Genomic DNA, 25,864 nt, shown 5'->3' with positions numbered 1-25,864 from the left:
GGTCTGATGTTCCTTCTTTTCAGGGTCTGATGTCCTCCTTTTGTGGTCTGATGTTCCTTCTTTTCAGGGTCTGATGTTCCTCCTTTTTGGGGTCTACTTTTCTAATGCTCTACTTTTAGGAGCCTGATGTTCTCCTTTAGGGGTCTGATGCCCTCCTTTTTGGGTCCTGATGTTCCTCCTTTTTAGGGTCTGATGCCCTCCTTTTGTGGTCTGATGTTCCTCCTTTTTGTGGTCTGATGTTCCTTCTTTTCAGGGTCTGATGTCCTCCTTTTGTGGTCTGATGTTCCTTCTTTTTGTGGTCTGATGTTCCTTCTTTTCAGGGTCTGATGTCCTCCTTTTGTGGTCTGATGTTCCTTCTTTTTAGGGTCTGATGTTCCTCCTTTTTGGGGTCTACTTTTCTAATGCTCTACTTTTAGGAGCCTGATGTTCTCCTTTAGGGGTCTGATGCCCTCCTTTTGTGGTCTGATGTCCTCCTTTTTGGGTCCTGATGTTCCTCCTTTTTGGGATTATGGAAGTAACAAGTCCAGTAAGCAAACTTTTAACAGTCATCTATGTTTAGTTAAACAGCACTTCTTTATTTCAGTTTTTCTGAAGTTTGAGGACCTTGTACCAGTGTACAACTGTTCCAGAAAGAATCTCTGACGCTCTTTGACTGTGTGATAAACTACATTTTAATTTTATTTGAATTAATACCGAAAAATTAAAGAAAAGAACAATAAGAGAGCTCGTTTAACAGAACCGCTGGTTTATATGAGTTTAATATTAAAATGACAAAACAGCGCCTTCATCGCCCTCTAGTGGCCGAGCGACAGAGCAGACGCCATTACCGAACCTGCTCAGTTTTGCTAACAATGCTAACAAAGCTCATTAGTTTCATAAAGTAAACAAATAGCTATAAAATTGATAAAAATAATAAAAGTAGCTGCATCCTGATTCACTAAATCCACAGAAGAAAAAGAAATACAGACAGTTTAAGACAGCTTTTCTGTTAAATAGTTGGCAAATGCATCACTAAACATGTAGCCATGTTATTTAATTCGTTTACATTCTGTGTTTGGTCTTAAACAATAATAAAACAATCATTCTACTTATTTCAGTATGCAAATAAAACATGAGGTGTGTTTATATAATATATTTTTTACTAAACGAAACAAAATGAAATGAAAATGCGCTAGAAACTACATCACTGGCATCTTCACTTCTTTAAACGTCGCTCTCTCGAACCCCTGGATCATGTTTCCGGTTCCGAGCAACGGAAACTGAGCCGCACGGATCCCATAACCGACTCCACCGGTGCCCGACCAGCGGAGAGATGGTATCAGATACCCTCCGATTGTAGAGAGTGCATACCGCAACATCGGACGCCTCTCAAAAGAACCTCGGTACTGATAAACCACGTACTGTTCAGACAGGATTATTTACAGATTAGCTACAGCTTCAGGTCTTTATCAGCACTGCGATATGAGTGTCAGATTACAATAAAATATAATCAAAACAGAGAGATGTGGTAACGTTTACAAATGTCATAGGGTGGTGAGCACCAACAGGTTTAATCCAAAACCAAGCGCAGAACAACACTGTAGCTCAAAGGCACAAAAACAAAATAAAAATAATAAAATAAATGATTAAACCTGGAAAATTAATAAATCAAAACCAAAACCAAAGCTGAGACTCGAGAGAAAACGGTGACCACATTACTGTAGCATTCCAGCAACACATAAAACATAGGATCAAAAAAATACATAAAAAAAATAGCGCTTAGCTACAGCTGCACAACCCAAATGTCCCCCAGAGGAACAGGACAGGGAACAGAACCAGAAAGCTGCAATGCCAACCAAGTTCAACTTCAGAGCTGCCAAGTGTGTACCAAGAGCTGTACAAAAGTGCCAATGACAGCTGCAAAACCCTAAATGTGTCTACTGTAAAACAAAAGCTGGAGAACACTAGCAAAAAAACAATTGTTCTAAATTTCTGACTTTATGTCAAGTCCCGCCCACCGGAATTATATATATATATATATACAGTGTATCACAAAAGTGAGTACACCCCTCACATTTCTGCAGATATTTAAGTATATCTTTTCATGGGACAACACTGACAAAATGACACTTTGACACAATGAAAAGTAGTCTGTGTGCAGCTTATATAACAGTGTAAATTTATTATTCCCTCAAAATAACTCAATATACAGCCATTAATGTCTAAACCACCGGCAACAAAAGTGAGTACACCCCTAAAAGACTACACCCCTAAATGTCCAAATTGAGCACTGCTTGTCATTTTCCCTCCAAAATGTCATGTGATTTGTTAGTGTTACTAGGTCTCAGGTGTGCATAGGGAGCAGGTGTGTTCAATTTAGTAGTACAGCTCTCACACTCTCTCATACTGGTCACTGAAAGTTCCAACATGGCACCTCATGGCAAAGAACTCTCTGAGGATCCTAAAAGACGAATTGTTGCGCTACATGAAGATGGCCAAGGCTACAAGAAGATTGCCAACACCCTGAAACTGGGCTGCAGCACAGTGGCCAAGATCATCCAGCGTTTTAAAAGAGCAGGGTCCACTCAGAACAGACCTCGAGTTGGTCGTCCAAAGAAGCTGAGTGCACGTGCTCAGTGTCCCATCCAACTGCTGTCTTTGAAAGATAGGCGCAGGAGTGCTGTCAGCATTGCTGCAGAGATTGAAAAGGTGGGGGGTCAGCCTGTCAGTGCTCAGACCATACGCCGCACACTACATCAAATTGGTCTGCATGGCTGTCACCCCAGAAGGAAGCCTCTTCTGAAGTCTCTACACAAGAAAGCCTGCAAACAGTTTTCTGAAGACATGTCAACAAAGGACATGGATTACTGGAACCATGTCCTATGGTCTGATGAGACCAAGATTAATTTGTTTGGTTCAGATGGTCTCAAGCATGTGTGGCGGCAATCAGGTGAGGAGTACAAAGATAAGTGTGTCATGCCTACAGTCAAGCATGGTGGTGGGAATGCCATGGTCTGGGGCTGCATGAGTGCAGCAGGTGTTGGGGAGTTACATTTCATTGAGGGACACATGAACTCCAATATGTACTGTGAAATACTGAAGCAGAGCATGATCCCCTCCCTCCGGAAACTGGGTCGCAGGGCAGTGTTCCAGCATGATAATGATCCCAAGCACACCTCTAAGACGACCACTGCTTTATTGAAGAGGCTGAGGGTAAAGGTGATGGACTGGCCAAGCATGTCTCCAAACCTAAACCCAATAGAACATCTTTGGGGCATCCTCAAGCGGAAGGTGGAGGAGCGCAAAGTCTCGAATATCCGCCAGCTCCGTGATGTCGTCATGGAGGAGTGGAAAAGCATTCCAGTGGCAACCTGTGAAGCTCTGGTAAACTCCATGCCCAGGAGAGTTAAGGCAGTTCTGGGAAATAATGATGGCCACACAAAATATTGACACTTCAGGAACTTTCACTAAGGGGTGTACTCACTTTTGTTGCTGGTGGTTTAGACATTAATGGCTGTATATTGAGTTATTTTGAGGGAAGAATAAATTTACACTGTTATATAAGCTGCACACAGACTACTTTTCATTGTGTCAAAGTGTCATTTTGTCAGTGTTGTCCCATGAAAAGATATACTTAAATATCTGCAGAAATGTGAGGGGTGTACTCACTTTTGTGATACACTGTATATATATATATACATATATATATATATTCCTGAAGGAAAACACATATAAATTTGGTTTTATTTTGAAGAACACGAGCTGAGCTGAGCTTTTGTTTTTATGTTCTATGTACTTTGGTGCCATGATGTATCGCACACTTTTGTTTTGGAATGAAAATGGCGTATTGTGATTTATTTAATATAAAAATTGTCAATACTGATACAAATACATCCTCGTAATATTACAAAATATAAATACTATTGTAAGAGCCATTTGTATTGATTTAATAGTTATGTTTAGTTTGGCCACTAGGTGGTACATAATGAATAAAAGTGGTTCTAAGGTGCTAGCAGGGAGGAAGCAGCAGAAGAAGAAGTCAAACTGTATTTTGACCGTATCGGATCGTAATGAGAACCAAGGGCGAAGTTGTAATACAGTGGGTTTACAGCATTTGTTTGTGTCAGCGCTACTATGAACTATGTTTGTGCTTTGGATGTTGGAACATGGACAATAAATGGATTGACATATCCAACAGTATGAACGGCATGGAACTTTATTTCAAACAAAAGGAACGCGTCAAAAGGTATTCATCACATGTAGTGGCCTAATATAGGATTGTTTTTATTGGTTTAAGAAGGTCACTACAACTATGGTTTATCAGAATGTACTGCTTTGTTTTTTGGTTTTTTTTTGCATTTTCTCCTAATTTTCCTTCCGATTTAGCGACTCAATTTTGTCTTCCGCTGCTGAGAGATACCAGATTGCATCCGAGGAGAGCACGTCCGACACGTGTACAGCCCTCCTCCTCTCGCCCCTGCATTCTGCACAGGCGTCTCTTCCGCCAGTCAGGGTCCTTACACAACGTATGAAGACCCACCCACCCACACATAGTCCGGGCTCCCACCCTGCAGATGCAGTGTGCCCTGTTCAACACCATTACTACTAACCACTTTGTACCTACTACATAGAACTACTGGTATTGGTGGCTCAGTGATTAGGGTACTGGATTAATCGAAAGGTTGCTCGTTTACAGAAGCTGCTTTGGATTAAAGTGTCTGCAATACGGCAAAACATAATCTGGTTTTATGATTCGGTGCAGTTAGAAGTCCCAGATCTGTGCCACACCTACCCTCTAAACTGTGACTGAGTGGTGACCCTTGGGGCAAAGCAGCTAAACACGGAGTTTCTGATCCCTGTACAGTTTGTGCACGAAGCCAAACGGTTCCACATGGCGGTGCCGGAGTCGAGCGTTCATACTGTTTTTATTTTCCGCCCGACGTTTAACGCTGTTTGACGTTTCTTTAGACGATTGTGATCGTGATCGTGAAGCTAAACTGATTGTTTGAAGTATTTTGATGTTGTGTTGGTGGGACCCGACGCTTCAAAGCGAAGCTGAAGTCACGAGTTTACGTTTATTATGAGGAGCGTAACATCGAGGTCGACACCACGCTAAAGTAAATAATAACATGTGAGAGGTACTTCATACAACATGTCAGGATAAATAAAGCACAAGTGAGGATTTTTATTTAGTAAACGACATGCAGTTCACGTCCCGATTGTTCCTGCTGGTGAGGAATCAATCCTGTCAAAATATTAGCCGAGTGAGCAATCTGTTCCTCTTTTTGCATCCATAAGGGGGTCTCGAGGGTACCGAAACTGTGCACTGGGGTCTCACAGAGCACAGTATCCCAAAAATAACACATGAACAATAAGTGCCTTTAAAGTATATTTGGGACGCAGCCACTTTTCTCTAGTGACTCGAAATACTCGTGACTTCACTTTGACTCTATAGCCTAAAGACTAATGACTTGATTAGACTCTGTAGCCTAAAGACTCTTGACCTGACTTGGACTCTACAGTGCAAAGACTCAGGGCTCGGCTTGACACCATAGCCTAAAGACTTGTAACTTTACAGCCCTAAGACTCGTGACTTGACTTGGACTCTATAGCCTAAAGTCTCCTGACTTGACTTGGGCTCTATAGCGCAAATACTTTTGACTTGGATTGAACTATCGACTAAAGACTTTTGACTTGACTTGGACCCTATAACCTAAAGACTCGTAAAGACTCATGACTTTGCTTTGACTCTATAGCTTAAAGACCCATGAATTATTAGACTCTACAGCCCAAAGACTCATGACTTGGACTGAACTATAGCCTAAAGTCCCATGACTTAACTTTGACTCTATAGCCTAAAGACTTGTGACTTGACTTAGACTCTGTAGCCTCAAGACTCATGACCTGATTTAGACTCTTTAGCCTTAAGACTCGTGACTTAACCTGGACTCTATAGCCTAAAGGCTCATGACTTGATTAGACTCTATAGTCTAAAGACTCGTGACTTGACTTGGACTCTATAGCACAAAGACATTTGACTTGGATTGAACTATCGACTAAAGACTCGTGACTCGACTTGGACCATATAACCTAAAGACTCGTAAAGACTCATGACTTCGCTTTGACTCTATAGCCTAAAGGCTCATGACTTGACTTTGACTCTATAGCGTAAAAACTTCACATTCATTCCATCACATTCAAGCTACATGATGACAAGAATCTGAACCAGCCAGTAAATAAAGTAAATCTCTGCTCTTACGTTTCCCTCCACAGATCGAAGGTACCGGGCGCACTCGTGGTGTCCGTTATACTCGGCCAGATCTTTAGCGGTGAAGCCGTCCACGTCTCGTTCTGACGGACTGACGCCGTGACTCAGCAGGATCCTGCAGCACTGAAGAAACCACCGCTCGTTATAAATACAGATTATTTAATATCAAATCTTAGCTTTTATTATATTTCGAGGTCAGCGGTACGCGTACCTCCATCTCCCCGTTCTCGGCGGCGTCGTGCAGAGGAGTGCCGCCCCAGTAATCTTTGATGACTTTTGAGCCCATGCGCAGGAGCCTCTCCAGGATGCGGCAGTGACCTCCGCTGGCAGCGAAATGCAATGCTGTGGTGCCCTCATTGTCCTGACCGGACAGGCTGATTTCCGTAAATGTGGCCTGAGAAGAGCGAGAACCCGACTACAGGAGCCTGTTTTAAACGCTTAAATTAATTAAACGGAATTAAGCACTAACCAGCCAGACGACCAGGGCGTGGTGACCCATGTGGGCGGCGGCGTGGAGAGGCGTCATGCCGTCCTGCGCTCTCAGGTGCACGTTGGCGCCGCGGTCCTTCACCAGGTACTCCACGACATCGAGGTGACCCTCCTGACAGGCCAGGTACAGCGGCGTAGCTCCCATTAAAGTCTGACGGTTCACACACCTGTCAAAACAATAAACCAACACCAGCGCATTTATACACCCGATCCTGAGGGACGTACAGCGTCCGAAATTCCATTCAACTCCCGAAAAGTCCATACCTTACCAGTTTGGCGCTGGACCTGCAGTGGTGCGCCACGGACTGAACCGAAGGCCCTAAGAGTCGATCCCTAACATGGCCCTGACTCCCCCCTCACCCTGGACTACCTGAGCGCTTGGGTGGCACAGTGGTAAAGTCCAAATCTCAGACGTCCCCCTGCACAAGACCCTCAACCCTCAATTACTTGTTTATTTGATCACGACTGCAAACGCTGTTTACAAAAAACAAGCTCGAACCGTGGACTCATCAGACCACGGAACACTTTTCCACTGTCTGTCGGTCCATCCGAGATGAGCTCGGGGCCAGAGAACTCAGAGGCGTTTCTATATAAAACTCATTTTCAGGTTGCATTTCTTGATGCAGCGGCGGCCTGAGTTACACAACGACGGTTTTCTGAAGTTCCTCTAAGCCCTCGTGGCTACATTCACACTAGCATGATGGTTTCTCATGCAATGCTGTCTCAGAGCTTGAAGGTTGCTGGTTCAAGCCCCACTACTGCCAGGTTGCCACTGGTGGGCCCTTAAGCAAGGCCCTTAACCTTCAATTGCTTAGACTGTATACTGTAAATCTGGAAAAAAGCGTCCGCTAAATGCCGAAAACGTAAATGCAAATGTTTTCTGATTCCGTGAAGCTTTTCACAATATTATGGACAGTAGATGGTGAAAAACTCATATTGTTTTTGATCTGATTGATTCTCTCATGAAGGTTGGAACACAGTAGTGGTTTGTACAGACTAATCCCTTGGTGGCTCCTTGTTTACCCGTCTTATTTTGCCCCTGTCCCAACTTTTTGGAGCATGTTTTATTATGCAGGCATCAAATTCTAAACATTCTAAATCATTTATTTTATCAGTTAAATAAAGATTTAAGAGCATTAACACCCCACAGGTTCTTCTTTTTACTGTGTTTTACTAAACGTCCCAACTTTTCTCTGCAGGTATTAGTAAAAATCGGCTGTAAAATCAATCAGGACGTGCAGAAATGTGCGTGTTGAATTAAAGCTTGTTGATGTCGGATGTGGTTCGACATGACCAGACTTCCCACCGCTCAGGGGATCGTACGAACCTTACGTCCACCCACCGGGATTATCAGAGTGGGTTATTTAGCACAGTGGGGTGAGTGGGGTTCTCAGGGTTCGGTGATAGTCCCACTGAAGCAGCCGCTGGAAAAGCGTTTATGTTCAGCAAAACACAAACCTGCAGCTAAAGGAGAGAATCAGCAGGTAAAGAGCAGCTAACACAGAAGATGTTACTGCTGCAGAGGGAGTTTTTGCATTTAATTTCACACCATGAAGCATCACAGCAGCTACAGATGGATGGACTGCAGCGATGGACTGATTTAATTGACTATAGACAAAAAAATAATGATTCTTAATCATCTCCGAAGACTCATTAGCGTCTCGTATATATGTATTTTTTAATTTAATTTAATTTATTTCTTTTTTAATTTTCTTTTTAATATTTAATTTAATTTAAAAGTTCCTTTTTAAATGTATTTTTTATGATGTTTTTATTATTATTTATGTATTTTTTATTTTATTTTATTTATTTTATTTAATTTATAGACAAGTTCCTTTTTTGATGTATTTTTTATGATTTTATTATTATTTTTTATTTTCTTTCATTTTATTTCTTTTTCATTTTATATAAAGTTCCTTTTTTAATGTATTTTTTATTATGGCATTATTATTTATGTATTCTTTATTTTATTTCTTTTATTTATTTTATAGACAAGTTCCATTTTATTGTAAGTTTTATTATTTATTTATTTTTTATTTAATTTTATTGTATTTCTTTTTTATTTTATATACCAGTTCCTTTGTAATGTATTTCTTTATTGTTATTTTATTATTATTTATGTATTTTTTATTTTATTTTATTGTATTTCTATTTTTTTATAGTTCCTTTGTTAATGTCTTACTAAAGTATTATTGCTTAAATATTTATTATGAAGACTGGTGGTTCGACATTTTCATGTTTTTCTAAAAATGCAATAAATAAAGTTGGAAAATAATAATAAACATCTGAGAAGGCTTCTCTGCATGTGGGAATTTGTGCCTGTTCAGTCAAAACATGACAGCGTTTGTGTTTGTTCGGCTGGGCTTTGTGCACAGGGGCACAGTCATGCTGGAGCATGCTGGGAAAGGGCCTTCCCTAAACTGTTACTGCAAAGTTGGAAGATTATCACTTATCAAAATCAAAAATGAGAAGGGGTGTCCCAATACTTTTGTCCATGTGGGTGTAGGTTCCTACCCTGGTGCTTCACCCATCAGTAGTTTCAGAGACGTCAGGTCGCCCCTGGCCGCGGCGTAGTGGGCGGGAAGAGCACCGCAGTCCGTCTCGTCCTCGGCTCGACCCCCGCGGCCCAGCAGCCAGGCCACGACCTCCGCCCTCCCGAACCGCGCCGCCAGGTGGAGCGCCGTGGTCCCCGCAGCATCCCGCTCCTGTAACCCAAAATCCAGAGAGAGAAGATCCGTATTAATATCAGTATCTGAACTCACCGATGCTCCATATAAATCTGCATTTTTAGAAGGGCATGTAATCCCCACAGGCACATTACGGAAAGTCATTAAAAAATACCACCTCTTCACAGGACCTTTGAAGGTTTTTTTCTTACCCCCTTATGAGCCTCCTCATCGCCTAATAATCCATATTTGTCCGCTCAGTGGACGCATAGAATTAATTTTATAGAATAGAATGTACACACCTGTTCTCAGCGGGTGTGGCTGAAACACCTGAACTCAATAATTAGAAGGGACATGCACTTACTTTCCTCCCAAATTTCCAATCTAGTCGACGTGTATGCAGTAACGATCACTTCTTTTCACCTGCACCGGGCAGGTTCATACGGAGATCTGTATCGCGCACGGAGAGTCTCATCGATCATAATTGCAGCAGTTAACAGCCCTCTCTTGAAAAAGCCATTGTTCGTGTAGACGCCCGGCTGGTCGTTAGCAGCGCTCGAGATGCCACGATAATGTTTTTATTTATTTATCTGCCAGAAGATCGTTTCCGTTTGTAATAAGGACCAGGTTTGTTAGCTGCTGTGCCCGCCAGCGTAATCGAGTCAGGCAAATCGACTTTATTTAAATTGGTAAAGGAAATGAAACATTTATAATCCAGCCCTCGTAGCTTCCTGAGGCCTGAACCAAAATAAATAAATAATTAAATTTAAAAACCCTCATCAACAAGCTGCTCTTAAAAACTCCATCATGACCCTCAACTCTGATAAACGTTATCGCTTTAGTGGACGATAACACGCTGCCTAAAACGTGTACGTTAATCCAAAGCAGCTGGCTATGAATTCGATCGAGAGGTCATCGAGGTTAAAAGAACTGGTTTGCATTAGCAGCACAGGGGCCCCGGGGCTCAGCGGGGGCCGCATGAGATGCAGCGGGGGCGTCCCCTGCGCCCCTCATCTGCTCCCGATTACAACAGTCATGCAACACACACAAACAAAACGTCCACTGAGGACTGAAGACTCGTACCTGCACGCTGCAACCCGCCTTCTGCACCAACCACTGCAGCTCCTGCACGTGCCCGGTGGCGGCCGCGTCGTGGACGGGCGTGGCGCCGTTCAGAGCCTTGCCGTTCGCCGCCAGCCCCGCCTCGTCCACCAGGAAGCGCAGGCAGCTCAGCTGACCGCAACGTGCCGCGTGATGGACGGGCCCGGCGCCCTGAGGATCCACGACGGACGCCGTGAGCCGCCCGGCCGCCGCCAAACGCCTCAGAGCGTCCAGATCTCCGGCGCGGACAGCAGCTATGGCCTGGTGAAGCACCATCTCTCGACAGACGAGCCGACGACTCTGGCCACCCGAGACCGAGGAGGCTCGGCTTAACCTGACCACACGCGGTGCAAACCGACACCGCGCCGACAGCCGGCTGGCAGGGCGGGAAGTGTGTCAGCGGACGAAAGGCTCGGGTCAGGATCGCCGAGCTGTTACGTTAATGAAAGACGCCGCTGGCACAAAGGCGTGACCACTCATGGTTCTTCTGTGCCCGGGCACACACACGCGCCAACGCCAGATGCTAACGACGTTCCGAAACCTGAGAACGGGCATCAGAGGAAACACGAGTACTGTACCAGCATGGTAACGATATTCATCTTCATTCAGTCGTATTTTCTGAATGCTTGGCCCTGATCAAGATCACAGGGGATCCGGAGCCACCTGGAAATACACAGCTGGCATTTATACTAACCAATCCACCTACTGGCATGACACACACACCCTAGATCCAGGTACAAACCCGACATATCGGTCACCCGGGCGTCTACACAGACATAACCGGTTGTGTCCAAAGCCCTGTGATGGATGGCCGCCCTGTCCAGGCTATTCCTGCCTTGTGCCCGGTGATTCCCAGCAAAACCGGACCCCCACTGTGACCCTGACCAGGCTAAAGTGGTTGATTAAAATGAAATATAATGGAAAAATCTTGGTCAGGGTCTGATTCACTGATTCAAAGTGGGTCTGATTCATTGAGTACAAGTACATGACAGGGCACACACACAGACAAACACACAGACAAACACACACAGACAAACAGACACACACACAGACAAACACAGACACACACACAGAGACACATGAACACACATTAGGAGGGTTAAGTATCAGGGGGCCCAAGAGTGGCAACCCTGCAGTGGTGGGGCTTGAACTGGCAACTTTCTGATTACCTTAACTGCTACACACATACACACACATACACACACATACACACTTAAAGTAATTTCTAGTAGCTCCAAAACTGGAGCATCCTGAGGAAACCCACACAGAGAGAATATGCAAACTCCACACACAGAAAGGACCCTGGAAAGGGAATCGAACCCTAGAACCATGTATACCCGGACAAGGACTGAAGACGCGAGCATTAGCATAAGAAAGGCTGACGCTGCTCGGACTGATCTTCAGCATCACGTCGCTGCTCTCATTTCTGCAGCCTGTGTTAAATTTTAATGATCCTCGAAATAACCCGAGCGGTGCAGCCCAAAAACAGGACACAGGATCAGACGGGTGCGGTCCGATTAGAGCTCAGGATCTTTATTTAACACGACAGGTCAATATTTACATTTAATTAACAGCTAATAAATACTCATCAATACTCAACCGTACACACACTTCCATTCAAACCAGTAATAATAATAATAATAATAATAATAATAATAAATAATAATAATGATAATATTAATAAATAATAATAATAATTGTAATAATAATAATAATAATAACTATAATAAAAATAATAATAATATTTAAAAAAATAATAATAATAATAATAAATTGAATTATAATAATAAAAAATAAAAAAATAAAAATAATAATAATAATAAAAATAATATTAATAATAATAACAAAACAACAATATAATAACAATAGTAATAATAATAATAATAACAATAATAATAATAATAATAGTAATAATAATAATAATAATAATAGTGATAATATTAATAATAATAATAATAATAAATCTCTTTCAGTTCTTGGAAATGTTTTAATAAAACCCACATATATAAAAGAACACACATTAATATCCATAAATAAATCATTTAAATAAAACCCTGTAACAGCAGAAATAAACCATCTTAAAAACGTCAAAAAGAGCTTTTGCATGTTCGATCTCTACACAGACTAATTTCCCATCATCCTACACTCCCGAGAAGAGGGCGTGTCTAAATTCCTAGATTCCTTAAAATGCTCCTACTGGCAATCCCAGCATTCAGTGCGGCACAAAAACATTTCTCACAAAAAACAGGTGGGTAGTAGGGAGCAGGGCGGGGCACTAGGTTATTTAACAGACCCAATGTGTCCAAAAGTATGCAGTGTGTGATACGGATCTCCAAATGAACCCGTCTAGTGCAGGTGAAAAGAAGTGGTCTGTACTGCACACGTGTCAGAGGGGGCGTGTGTTACTCACGACTCTCCTCAGTCAGGAGTGGAGGTGAAATACGATCAGGGAATTAAATACGACTAGATAAGAGATCGATGATACCCGAGACTAATAATTCTATCCAGTTTCATCGTTTACCCTCCACACCTCACAGGAAAGTTTTAGGCATCTCAGTCCCTTCGCCCCAGCTGCTCCACAGCTTCTCGTAGGTCCTCCACCACGACGTCCACGTCTGCCCGGGACGTTCCTCTACCCACGCTGATCCTCAGAGCGTTGCTCGCCACGTCGTACGGGACTCCACAGTTAAGGAGGATGTGTGAAGGCCTGCAGAGAGAAATAAATCACCAAATACGGTTCCTACACATCTGGATCCACATCTGGGGGACAAGATTCAGGAGGCTTTAATGTGATTGATTACTTATTAATGATTACTGTACAAGTGATCTGCCAGACAGATGTACTTTGTGGGTATACAATTACTGACGGTAACACATCTGTTTTCTCTGTACCCCATTTATCAATCAAAAAGGGATTCCTATACGACCCCTACAGAGCAGCTTTTATTTGGGTTGGACCATTGTTTGAGTGTTGTACTAGTGTATCAGGTGCAGCAGTGTTGTTGGGATGTTTTTAAACGACTGGACTGGACTTGAAGAGTGGAGAAAGATTGACACACATTGTTTATGATAAAAGAAAACGGGTCTCGTCTCACTGTCCACCTATGACGAGCGCTGACGAACAGGGTTCATGTTCCTAATAAAGAGGCCAGTAAGTTTAAACACTATTTAATAATCCCAACAACACTGCTGCACCTGATGCAACAACACATACTGTAGTGTCAATACCATGATGTTAGTGCAGTGCTGAGAATTGTGCACCACCCAAACAACACCTGGTCTGTGAGGGTCAGACGGGGGCACAGAGGGGTGACAAAGGTCGGGTTTTAAAGACGTTGAGTTTCGAGGTATTTTTCCCCATAAGGATGTTTGGAGAACCTGTTAATGCGTCCATGGTCCCGTGGAGCTGCAGATATTTTAGTCTCATGTAAAATAATGAGGTTGTTTTTGACACTTAAACACTGAAAATAACACAAATATAATATAAACACACTGAAATACAATTACTAACAGTTACACATCAATAAAAATACAATAAAAGCTGCACTTTAGTTTTACTTCTTTATTGTTTCCTGACGCTTCTTAATGGTGGAGATGCTCAATGTTGGAATATCGTATTCCCTTCAGTACATGAGAAGTGATAAAACCGCTTCTGCGCCGCTGTGCCGTTATTTCCTATGAAGTGTGACGGCGGTGCACAAAACTTAGCGTGACTTATTGTAGTAAAACAGCGAGTGAGGAATGTGATTAGTGGAGGAACTTATGAGCAGTAATAATGAAGAGAAGTTTAGTGCTCCTGTCTCCTTCTTTTACTACATTAAACCACGTTAAGCTTTATTTTCAACCAGAAGCGTTTTAGACTCTGGGAGAAGCTGATTCTGATTCTCACCATTTCTCAGAAGCTGGAGCTGTAACACAAGTTTAAAAGTGAAACAGGGAGGAGAATCCAGATAAACACAGATACATGTGGAGCTGTAACCCTGGATCTGCACCTTATTCCACACTGATGCAGATTCAGATCAGATTCACACGCTGGTCAGGTTTTACCGCACAAGACTGAACACGTAGAGTTTAAGGGTACAAATTTCTCCACAAAGGGCGTCAAGTTTCAAAGATTTGGAGTTTAGGGGACGTCGAGTTACAAGGTACTGCTGAGTATTAAAAATATGAAAGAATAATGTGCACAAATGCAATATTGTGCAAAGATGAAAGTGTCACTGTGTAGTCCGGGAAGCAAGAGTGTGTGTGTTGGGTGTGTGTGTGTGTGTGCGCAAGACTCACTGATCTCCTCGGTCTGAGTGACAGGCAGCACCCACACTGGCCAGTAATCTCCTACATGTGGACAGCACTCGGCGGCCTGCAACACAGCCCGGTCAGATCAATTATTCACCGCCGCTATTATGTTTTACAAATGGCCGAGGTCATGACCCGGCCCGCTCACCCGCTTATGCTCGGGTCATGTGATCTATGTGAAAACGAGTTCGGCACTATAAACAGTATAATGTGGAATACACCAAGAGAACAGAATCCTTTCTATTGAGGAGCTGATCAGGTAGGTATAGGGAGCAGGGCGGGTCACTAAGTTTTAGGACAGACCCTAATATATACAGTACGTACAGGGGTGTAAATGCAATCACCTTGCAGTCCTGGTCCTGAAATAGACACGTTACACGTGTTGGGTAGGGTGTCTGAGTCGGGGAAGTGGCTGTTAAATCGAAGATTCTCCTTCCCAAATACAGCCTAGAATAAAATACCCTTTTCTTAAAAGATAAAGCAACATGAGGGCAGTAACTATTGGAACTTGTGTATAAAAGTGATGATTTATAGACGATCAAGACGAACCAACAGTCTCCGCTCCAGGTAGAGTCTGATATCCAGCTGATGAGTCTCGTATTTCGCCAAGTTTGCGCTCACTAACTCTGCAGCCTGTAAAAACACGCCGTCATGAATATAATACACGAATAAAATTAAAAATACGGCGCTGACGGTAACGAGACTCTTACTTTGCCCAGCCCGGCGATCATCGCCGTGTTCTCAGTGCTGAGGGAGCAAAAAAAAGGAAAGTTAGGATCGATATCGCTTTCCGAGTCCACGCTTCACTTTATTTATTTATATTGTGAGTTGAAAGGTTCAGCGTGGCCACACAACACTCATGGTCATCATGTAATACCCCGGTCTAAAGTTGCGCTCCTGTCCTCCACCGAAGAGCAGAGGGTAAACAGGGGTTGCTGTACCGGGGCCGTTCACGAACAGGGCACCGATCCGAGGAGCGTAAAACTGAAACACAGCGAAAAGAAGGAGAGTGAATCTCAGATATATTGGTACAGCATCAAACAGCTCATCAGGACACACACACACACACTAAGACTGTGAAACATACTCACATTTATACACACACACATACACAAGCACACACACACACTTGCACATATACAGTGTATCACAAAAGTGAGTACACTCCTCACATTTCTGCAAATATTTTATTATATCTTTTCATGGGACAACACTATAGAAATAAAACTTGGATATAATTTAGAGTAGTCAGTGTACAACTTGTAAAGCAGTGTAGATTTACTGTCTTCTGAAAATAACTCAACACACAGCCATTAATGTCTAAATAGCTGGCAACATAAGTGAGTACACCCCACAGTGAACATGTCCAAATTGTGCCCAAAGTGTCAATATTTTGTGTGACCACCATTATTATCCAGCACTGCCTTAACCCTCCTGGGCATGGAATTCACCAGAGCTGCACAGGTTGCTACTGGAATCCTCTTCCACTCCTCCATGATGACATCACGGAGCTGGTGGATGTTAGACACCTTGAACTCCTCCACCTTCCACTTGAGGATGCGCCACAGGTGCTCAATTGGGTTTAGTCCATCACCTTTACCTTCAGCTTCCTCAGCAAGGCAGTTGTCATCTTGGAGGTTGTGTTTGGGGTCGTTATCCTGTTGGAAAACTGCCATGAGGCCCAGTTTTCGAAGGGAGGGGATCATGCTCTGTTTCAGAATGTCACAGTACATGTTGGAATTCATGTTTCCCTCAATGAACCGCAGCTCCCCAGTGCCAGCAACACTCATGCAGCCCAAGACCATGATGCTACCACCACCATGCTTGACTGTAGGCAAGATACAGTTGTCTTGGTACTTCTCACCAGGGCGCCGCCACACATGCTGGACACCATCTGAGCCAAACAAGTTTATCTTGGTCTCGTCAGACCACAGGGCATTCCAGTAATCCATGTTCTTGGACTGCTTGTTTTCAGCAAACTGTTTGCTGGCTTTCTTGTGCGTCAGCTTCCTTCTGGGATGACGACCATGCAGACCGAGTTGATGCAGTGTGCGGCGTATGGTCTGAGCACTGACAGGCTGACCTCCCACGTCTTCAACCTCTGCAGCAATGCTGGCAGCACTCATGTGTCTATTTTTTAAAGCCAACCTCTGGATATGACGCCGAACACGTGGACTCGACTTCTTTGGTCGACCCTGGCGAAGCCTGTTCCGAGTGGAACCTGTCCTGGAAAACCGCTGTATGACCTTGGCCACCATGCTGTAGCTCAGTTTCAGGGTGTTAGCAATCTTCTTATAGCCCAGGCCATCTTTGTGGAGAGCAACAATTCTATTTCTCACATCCTCAGAGAGTTCTTTGGCATGAGGTGCCATGTTGAATATCCAGTGGCCAGTATGAGAGAATTGTACCCAAAACACCAAATTTAACAGCCCTGCTCCCCATTTACACCTGGAACCTTGACACATGACACCAGGGAGGGACAACGACAAATTTGGGCACAATTTGGACATGTTCACTGTGGGGTGTACTCACTTATGTTGCAGCTATTTAGACATTAATGGCTGTGTGTTGAGTTATTTTCAGAAGACAGTAAATCTACACTGCTATACAAGCTGTACACTGACTACTCTAAGTTATATCCAAGTTTCATGTCTATAGTGTTGTCCCATGAAAAGATATAATGAAATATTTGCAGAAATGTGAGGGGTGTACTCACTATTGTGATACACTGTACATACATACACTAACACTTAGATTCTGACACACAATTATGTTTACTTACACACACACACTAACACATAATTACTCACATATATACACATTCACACACACACTCATACACAAACTTACATGCACATACACAAACATAAATCCACACACACTCATACACAAATACATACATACTAAATCACTTAGATTCTGACACACAACTATGCTTACTTACACACACACACACTTACATACTTAATTGCACACACACATACACACACACATACACACACATACATAAATCCACACACACACTTGCACATATACATACATGCATGTAGATTCTGACACACAATTATGCTTACTTACACACACACACACTTACATACTTAATTGCACACACACATACACACACATACATAAATCCACACACACACTTGCACATATACATACATGCATGTAGATTCTGACACACAATTATGCTTACTTACACACACACACACTTACATACTTAATTGCACACACACATACACACATATACATAAATCCACACACACACTTGCACATATACATACATGCATGTAGATTCTGGCACACAACTATGCTTACTTACACACATACACACTTACATACTTAATTGCACACACACATACACACACATACATAAATCCACACACACACTTGCACATATACATACATGCATGTAGATTCTGACACACAATTATGCTTACTTATACACACACGGGCATATATACACACACATGGTCACACACACACACACATATATACACATACACCCACATACACACACACACACACAATTCTGTGTGATGTGATGCTTTGTGATGTGATGCTGTGATGATGTGTGATGAACAGAGGGATGTGATGATGTGTGATGTGATGAGGTCACCTTGTGTCCCACTATGGTCAGATAATCCACCTCCAGCTCCCGAGCGTCCACACGGATCTTCCCGATGGCCTGCGCCGCGTCCGTGTGCAGAAGAATCCTCGTAGCTCTTCTCAGAGCCCTCACGCCCCGACAGATCTCCCGGACAGGCTTCATCAGAATACAATCGACATAAACATCAAGGTGATACGAGGTGATTTGTTTTACAAAAAAATATTTAATAAATATATATAAAACACCTGTTTCCAAAAAAGTTGGGACTTTTCAACCTTTAATTAACAGACAAAAGTAAAAATCTGCATTGATTTCAAAGACAAACTGAATTCTATTTAACAAATTTAAACAAAACAAACTTCCGTATTTATATCCTTATAGTTTTATTTATATTTTTATATATTTCTTATATTTCTGTTTTTTTATATTTTTATATATTTTTGATATTTTTATATTTGAATGTTTTTTTTTCATTTTTGTTTTTATACATTTTTATATATTTTTAATATTTTTTATATATTTTTTATATTTGTTTAAGATTTTTATGTTTTTTTATATTTTTATATATTTTTTTTATTTGTATGTTTTTTTATATTTTTTATATTTTTACATTTTTATATTTTTTACATTTATATATGTTTTATATTTGTATACATTTCTTACATTTTTTATATTTTTATATATTTTTTTTATGTTTTTATATAATATATTTGAATTTTCTTGCACAACATAAATTAAGTAATCAATCAATCAAGAGAACCGCTATGGTTTCCTTTTTTTCAGACTTCGTGAGGTACGGCCACGCCCACTCACCATGACCACGCCCGTCTCGTTGTTAGCCAGCATCACCGACACCAGACAGGTGGAGGGACGCAGCGCCGCCATCACATCCGCCACCTCCACCCGACCGCTCACTTTAGACACGGGCACAAACGTCACGTCTGGAGTCGAGAGAAATACAAACACTGACGTAAACACAAACCGGCATCACCGGAACACGGCGTGTGTACGGCCAAAAGTATACGGACGCCTGAGCGTGAGCTCGACAGAGCAACATCTGTGTGATCTTTTCAGCTTCTTACATGACTCTGAAGTGTGTCTGTGTATGGGAATTTGTGCCCAATCAGTAGTATGAAAGATGACAGTGTTTGTATTTGTATGGCTGGGCGCTGATTGATCAATCGATGTTCCGGTTCATCCCAGAGCTGTTGAGTGGGGCTGAGGTCAGGGTTCTGTGCATGTTCTTTAAACCATGCTGAAACAGGGAAGGACCTTCCCTAAACTGTTGCTGCAAAGTCAAAGCATATAATGTCCTTTATATACATGACTTATTACACCTTTATTAGTGACTGTTGTAGATGAAACACATGCATTTAAAGGGGTGTTTAAAGGGGCGTACAAAGGGGTAAAGGGGCAGTGATAAGGGCTTGAACCAGTGACCCGGGGGATAACGGAGATCGGTGCTTGACTCTCCATGCGCGATATGGATCTCCGTGAAAAGAGGCGGTCGGTGCTGCACACGTGTCTAAACACGTGAGGTTTAGCAGTAAATAAAATAAATAAACTTAAAAAGAGCCTCACAGTGAAGATAAACCGGAGCAGCGCACGCATGTGTGTGTGTGTGTGTGTGTGTGTGTGTTTGTGCCTTTAGAAGAGACGTTTTGTTCACAGTATCGCTATAAGTGATTCATTGATTCATGAGTTGATTCGTTTTTATGTGAAGCGTAAGTTTCTCTTCTCAGTTATCTCTCCGTGTTTACTGTTATTAATTAAATGTCGTGGTTTTAAATAAACACCAACTACTACAGAACATTCTGTGTGACTCTCTTACATTAAAAAGCTTCATTACACTGTTATTACCACAGATCTGTAACCGAGTCAGACTCGTTCCGTCTAAGCAGCTAAAAGTTTTCTGATCCTAAAAGTTCAGCAGATGATCCTGAACTAACGAATTTGGTAATGAATAAACTTTTGCCTCTGATTGGCTCTGTAACGTTTTCTGTTCTCCTCTACATCACAAGTAAGAACCGCTCACGATTTACCAAAGTGAACCAGGAGTTTATATAACGTGCTGATAGAATCCACTCAGATGTGACCGGGTTGAATTATCTTTTTAAAGTAACTATTACAATCAGCAAAATTACATCGTATGTATGATGCACAACGTTAATGATGTTATTTTAGGTCATGAAGAGCTTTCACGATGGTTTCTGTACGATGGTTGATGAATGGTGATGTGATGGTTGGCGCTTCGTAGCTCAAAGTCTGGATCAATCCACTGAGCTGTTAAGCTTAACGAGATCTTTATATATCACACGATCGGATCGGCTACTTTTAGGAAATATCGGCCGATCGCCGATAGCATATTTTGATTAAAAATCGGCCGATACCGATTCGTAGCCGATCGATCGTCCCATCTCTAGTCACGACCCTCATCATTACCTGCCCTGCCCGTCTCCGCCAGGTGCCCGGCGGCGAGTCGGACCGAGTCGTGCTCCACGTTGGACGTGATGATGTGCGGCAGGATCTTTTCGCCGTCGCCGTTCTCTCCTCCTCCCTCCGCCGACACCCTGCTCCTCCAGAAATGTTCCAGGGCAGAGTGGAAGACCATGTTATTAGCCTGAAATCGAGGAAACCGGAGTTACTGTATGTAACCGCCTTACAGGGAAACGATCGTCGATGTGAGCCGTACAGGGAAGGACCCCTGAACTTTTATGCTTTTATTTATTTATTTATTTACTTTACTAAATGATGTACAACCACAATGTAGGGGCCATACTCCACACAGAGGGGCCAAAGATTCATCCTATATTTACGTGTCCTATATTCGTTGGTTCTACAGCCTGGTGTAATAAACCGGACACTAAGGGTAACGACCCAGGGTTTAAAAGACCCGGCTTTATTTAATTAATACATCTGTTAGTACCTGTTGTGGCTGAAACACATAAATTCAATGATTAGAAGGCGCGTCCCAATACTTTTGTCCACAGAGCGTATATAAAACGATACTTCGCAGAGTAACGCCAACAAGGAAATGTTTTTATGGTGTTGGTCGCCGTTAGCTCCTCACCTCGGTGCCTCCTGATGTAAATATGATATCCGCCGGCCGCCCCCCCACCATCCCGGCGACGCTCTCCCGCGAGCGGTCGATGATAGCTTTAGCTTTCACACCTGAGAACGGAGCAGCGTGTGAGTGAGTCGGTTCCTCATACAGTAGAGAACACGTAGAAGAAGAACTCACCTGGCAGGTAGGTGCTGCTCGGGTTCCCCCAGGCGTCAATCAAAGCCTCAGTGACCGCTGTGGTCACCTCGGGGTCGATCGGTGTGGTGGCGTTATAGTCCATATAGATTCTGATCCAAAAATAAAATACGGTGAATCTGTAGATGTGGTCCAGTACAGTTCAGTCCAGTCCAGTCCAGTCCAGTCCAGTACAGTTCAGTCCAGTACAGTGCAGTCCAGTACAGTTCAGTTCAGTCTAGTTTAATAGTCCAGTCCAGTACAGCTCAATACAGTCCAGCACAGTCCAATAAAGGCTAATACAGTCCAGTAAAGTTTAATACAGTCCAGTACAGTACAATACAGTCCAGTATAATACAGTCCAGTACAATAGTCTAGTATGGTCCGGTTCAGTACAGTCCAGTACAGTACAATACAGTCCAGTCCAGTATAATACAGTCCAGTACAATACAGTCCAGTACAGTACAAAACAGCCCAGTACAGTCTAGTATGGTCCGGTTCAGTACAGCTTAGTACAGTCCAGTACAGTACAATACAGTCCAGTATGGTCCGGTTCAGTACAGTCCAGTATAATACAATACAGTCCAGTATAATACAATACAGTCCAGTACAGTTCAATACAGTCCAGTCCAGTACAATACAGTTCAGTACAGTATAATACAATACAGTACAATACAGCAATACAGTCCAGTACAGTACAAAACAGCCCAGTACTGTCCAGTATGGTCCGGTTCAGTACAGCACAGTACAGTACAATACAGTTCAATACAAACTGATTCAGTCCAGTAAAGTTCAGTACAGTCCAGTGCAGTCCAGTGCAGTCCAGTACAGTCCAGTACAGTCCAGTACAGTACAATACAGTCCAGTATGGTCCGGTTCAGTACAGTCCAGTATAATACAATACAGTCCAGTATAATACAATACAGTCCAGTACAGTTCAATACAGTCCAGTCCAGTATAATACAGTTCAGTACAATACAGCAATACAGTCCAGTACAGTACAAAACAGCCCAGTACTGTCCAGTATGGTCCGGTTCAGTACAGCACAGTACAGTACAATACAGTTCAATACAAACTGATTCAGTCCAGTAAAGTTCAGTACAGTCGAGTGCAGTCCAGTGCAGTCCAGTACAGTCCAGTACAGTCCAGTACAGCTCAATACGGTCCAGAACAGTTCAGTACAGTACAGACCAGCACAGTCCAGAATTATCTAATACAGTCCAGTACAGCCCTGACCAACCTCATCACTGCATGACATCATTGGATTGGTAACTGTAATGTGTGTGTGTGTGTGTGTGTGTGTGTGTCTTTTTAATTTTGGATTCCAATTACAAATTCAACATTTCCAGTAAAGTTGGGACGTTTAGTAAAAGACAGTAAAAAGAAGAATCTGTGACGTGTTAATCCTCCTAAATCTTTATGTACCTGATAAAAGTAGAAATAAAAGATTTGCAACATTTTCACTGATCAGCTTCACTTTAGTGAGTAAATATAAACCACTGGTCCAATAAAAATGTTATGATGTTATAACTGGAAAACTGGAGGAACTTTAAATAACAAATATAAATTCTGATGTTTAATTGACAGCAGGTGCAGGAACTGAAGCAGGTCAATATCAGCCCACAGGTCACAGATCTGTACCTCCAGTTTTAGGAGCGTTATTACTGACCCCAGCATCTCTTACCTGTCCAGGACCGGACCGTCCTGGTGTCCCAGTGGATCATGATGGGTGCTGTCGTTCTGATTCTGGTCCAGAGCAACTGAGAGACCGGCCTTCTCACACATCGTCTAATTTCAATAACATCACAAAAAATAGTGTTTATTATTATTATTATTATTGTTATTGTTACTATTATAAGCATTATTATTATAATGCTTATTCATTTTATAATGAGTAATAATAACAATATAATAACATAATAATTACTGTAATATTAATCATATTATAATATAATAATAGTAGTAATATTGATACTACTAATAATAATCAGAATAAAATAAAAATAATAGTAGTATAATAATAACAATTTTCATGCCCATGGCCTTGGTCGAAGTACTCTGTGTTCCATACAGCTGATCTTCTCATTTAATTCAAAAGAAAAACATGTATAGATGGATGTTAATTCTACCAGAGATCTATTAATGAGTCTGTCTGTATTTAGCATTATAATAAACTGGGTTAGTTGAGTGTGATTCAATCGCCCTCCCAGTCACCAGATCTGAATTTAACAGAGCAGATTTGTGGGTGACCTGGGTGCAACTGGGATTCTAGTCAGTATAATAATGTTTAATTAATAGTGAATTTATTTAAATACTATTAAAAATGCAATTCAGTCATAAAGACAAAAGTATTTGGACCTATTTTGGGTGACGTTTTACTTAATCATAAAAAATGTGACGTTTTTCTCACCGCGGTAAAGTTAGTTTCATATTCGCATATTCGGATTTCTTTCTTCAATAGCTTTTGAACTTTTACTTCACAGATGTTTGTCCTCTGAAATCCACACAGCATGTTGTGTTCTACATGCAGCCATGAGCACAGCGAGCGCTGAGGGACCGTCTACAAACTACAATACACAGTAAAAATACAAGTGAAGCTCAGCGAGGGAAAAAGCACTTCACAGGTTATTTTATTAATATATGACTTACTAAACCTCTTATACTGGTGATTTTAACATGTGCAGGCTTGTAGTGAAAGGTTCTTGCGAAAATTCCAATCTTGTTGAAAATATATTGCTTCAAAACAAGATGTAGTCCAAACCATACGCTACACTACACCACATATATTGGTGAATTTATCTTTTATTTAATCTTTTGATCAAATGACAGTGTTACGAGCAGTAAATAAACATCTGCCTTCTACACAACTGGTAGCTTTAACATTTGCTAAATGAATGTATTTAAATATGTATTTAAATATTATAAAAATACTCATTTTACATACTACAACTCTTACACTGACTGTCCTAAACGTGCACCAGAACAAGTTGTGTTTTATTAAGTGTAACCCACATTACATACTACACCTCTTATACTGACACTGTCACCCTTTAGCATTGCACACCATGCACACATGCGTACATTATACATATAAACAGGCATGTGTGCATGGTGTGCAATGCTAAAGGGTAAAAGTGTCAGTATAAGAGTTGTAGTATGAAATGTGGGTTACACTTGATAAAATACAACTTGTTTTAGAGCAATATGACGAATACTTTAAAAACTATTGAAGTTATTAATAAAAATCTGTTTTTAAAATCTATTTGCTGCTGTTTCTGTGTTATGTGAGTTTTTAGACCCTCCCTGAGCTCTAATTAAAAGCAGTGTATTGTTTACATTTTTAAAAGCATCTATTACTGTAGTAAACTGAGATGTAGTTGATTGTCTTGCTTGCCAACAATGACCAGTTACACAGATTAGCCTTTTTGGACGCATCTTTTAAAAGCTATTGAAGAAAGAAATCCGAATATGCGAATATAAAACCAACTTTACCGCCGTGATTCAATCGCCCTCCCAGTCAACAGATCTGAATTCAATAGTGCAGATTTGTGGCTGACCTGAGCACAGCTGGGATTCTAGTCAGTGTAATAATGTTAAATAAATAGTACATTTATTTAAATACTTTTTAAAATGCAATTCAGTCAGAAAGACAAAAGCTCTTGAACCTATTTTGGGTGACGTTTCACTAAATCATTAAAAAAGTGACGTTTTTCTTTTAAGTTTTCCAGTTTAGAAGCTTAATAGAAACAAAACCCGGTTGTATTTTCTGTATTTTACATAAAAGACATAATAAATATATAGAATGTGCAAGAATTATACAAATCTAACAGTTTAAATGATAATAAAACGAGATATAAAAGCATCACAGAAACACCACGTGTAACCAGCCCTGTCTCACAGCCACACCGTGCAGCGTTCAAACGCGCTCAGAGATAATGAGTGTATTGGTTTAGCAGTAATAAACATAATTACAGCAGTGCTATAATTGTACTTACTTATATATGGTCAATGATTTACTGACACCCTCAGCGATGCACACACACATATACACACATATACACACACACACACGTAAAGCCTAAACAGGAAGTGAACTACCTCAGCACCCAAGTGCTTACATCATCCTTCAAACACGTGTTACACCGAATCCTGTAACCGCTAAATTGTGTGACTCTAGATGGCGCTGTTTCAATATCATTGAGAATTATATTTCGTGTCAG

General features: G+C 41.7%; 2 protein-coding genes across 3 annotated transcripts in view; both read right to left on the bottom strand.

Annotated features, from left to right (window-relative positions):
* The window catches only part of LOC134316175 (espin-like protein), a 28,602-nt gene extending 17,823 nt beyond the window's left edge, over window positions 1-10,779 (bottom strand). The window contains exons 1-5 of the mRNA XM_062996494.1: window positions 10,486-10,779; window positions 9,251-9,441; window positions 6,717-6,903; window positions 6,459-6,641; window positions 6,239-6,370 (exon numbers count right to left, since the gene is read on the bottom strand). Coding sequence (XP_062852564.1) covers window positions 6,239-6,370; window positions 6,459-6,641; window positions 6,717-6,903; window positions 9,251-9,441; window positions 10,486-10,779 — 987 coding nt within the window. The remainder of the gene's footprint in view (window positions 1-6,238; window positions 6,371-6,458; window positions 6,642-6,716; window positions 6,904-9,250; window positions 9,442-10,485) is intronic.
* Window positions 10,780-12,476: 1,697 nt separating this feature from the next.
* Window positions 12,477-25,722, bottom strand: scly (selenocysteine lyase). 2 transcript variants are annotated; one of them, XM_062996492.1, is made up of 14 exons: window positions 25,640-25,722; window positions 24,055-24,211; window positions 23,329-23,432; window positions 21,648-21,757; window positions 21,477-21,577; window positions 20,849-21,026; window positions 19,220-19,347; window positions 18,416-18,562; window positions 15,674-15,780; window positions 15,507-15,543; window positions 15,346-15,429; window positions 15,141-15,243; window positions 14,785-14,860; window positions 12,477-13,210 (listed from the first exon to the last, which is right to left on the bottom strand). In XM_062996492.1, the coding sequence occupies exons 2-14, from the start codon at window positions 24,154-24,156 to the stop codon at window positions 13,057-13,059; spliced, it is 1,431 nt and encodes a 476-aa protein (XP_062852562.1). In that variant the 5' UTR covers window positions 24,157-24,211; window positions 25,640-25,722; the 3' UTR covers window positions 12,477-13,056. The 2 variants fall into 2 exon arrangements, with proteins under 2 accessions (XP_062852562.1, XP_062852563.1); XM_062996493.1 differs by lacking the exon at window positions 24,055-24,211.
* Between the last annotated feature and the right edge of the window lie 142 nt (window positions 25,723-25,864).

This window comes from Trichomycterus rosablanca, chromosome 6, assembly GCF_030014385.1.
Source record: "Trichomycterus rosablanca isolate fTriRos1 chromosome 6, fTriRos1.hap1, whole genome shotgun sequence".
In the NCBI taxonomy this organism is placed as follows: domain Eukaryota; kingdom Metazoa; phylum Chordata; class Actinopteri; order Siluriformes; family Trichomycteridae; genus Trichomycterus; species Trichomycterus rosablanca.
Note: the sequence above shows the minus strand (reverse complement) of the source record. Positions and strands in the feature narration are given on the sequence as shown.

Bases quoted from the DNA above. Each gene is read 5' to 3' on its own strand.
- scly (XM_062996492.1), bottom strand. From the start codon at position 24,156: ATGCTGTGTGGATTTCAGAGGACAAACATCTGTGAAGTAAAAGTTCAA. The intron at 21,027-21,476 runs GTGAGGAGCTAA...CCTCGATTTCAG, and splicing joins TTACATCAGGAGGCACCGAG to GCTAATAACATGGTCTTCCA. The intron at 14,861-15,140 runs GTGATTGCATTT...GCTGTGTTGCAG, and splicing joins TTCAGGACCAGGACTGCAAG to GCCGCCGAGTGCTGTCCACA.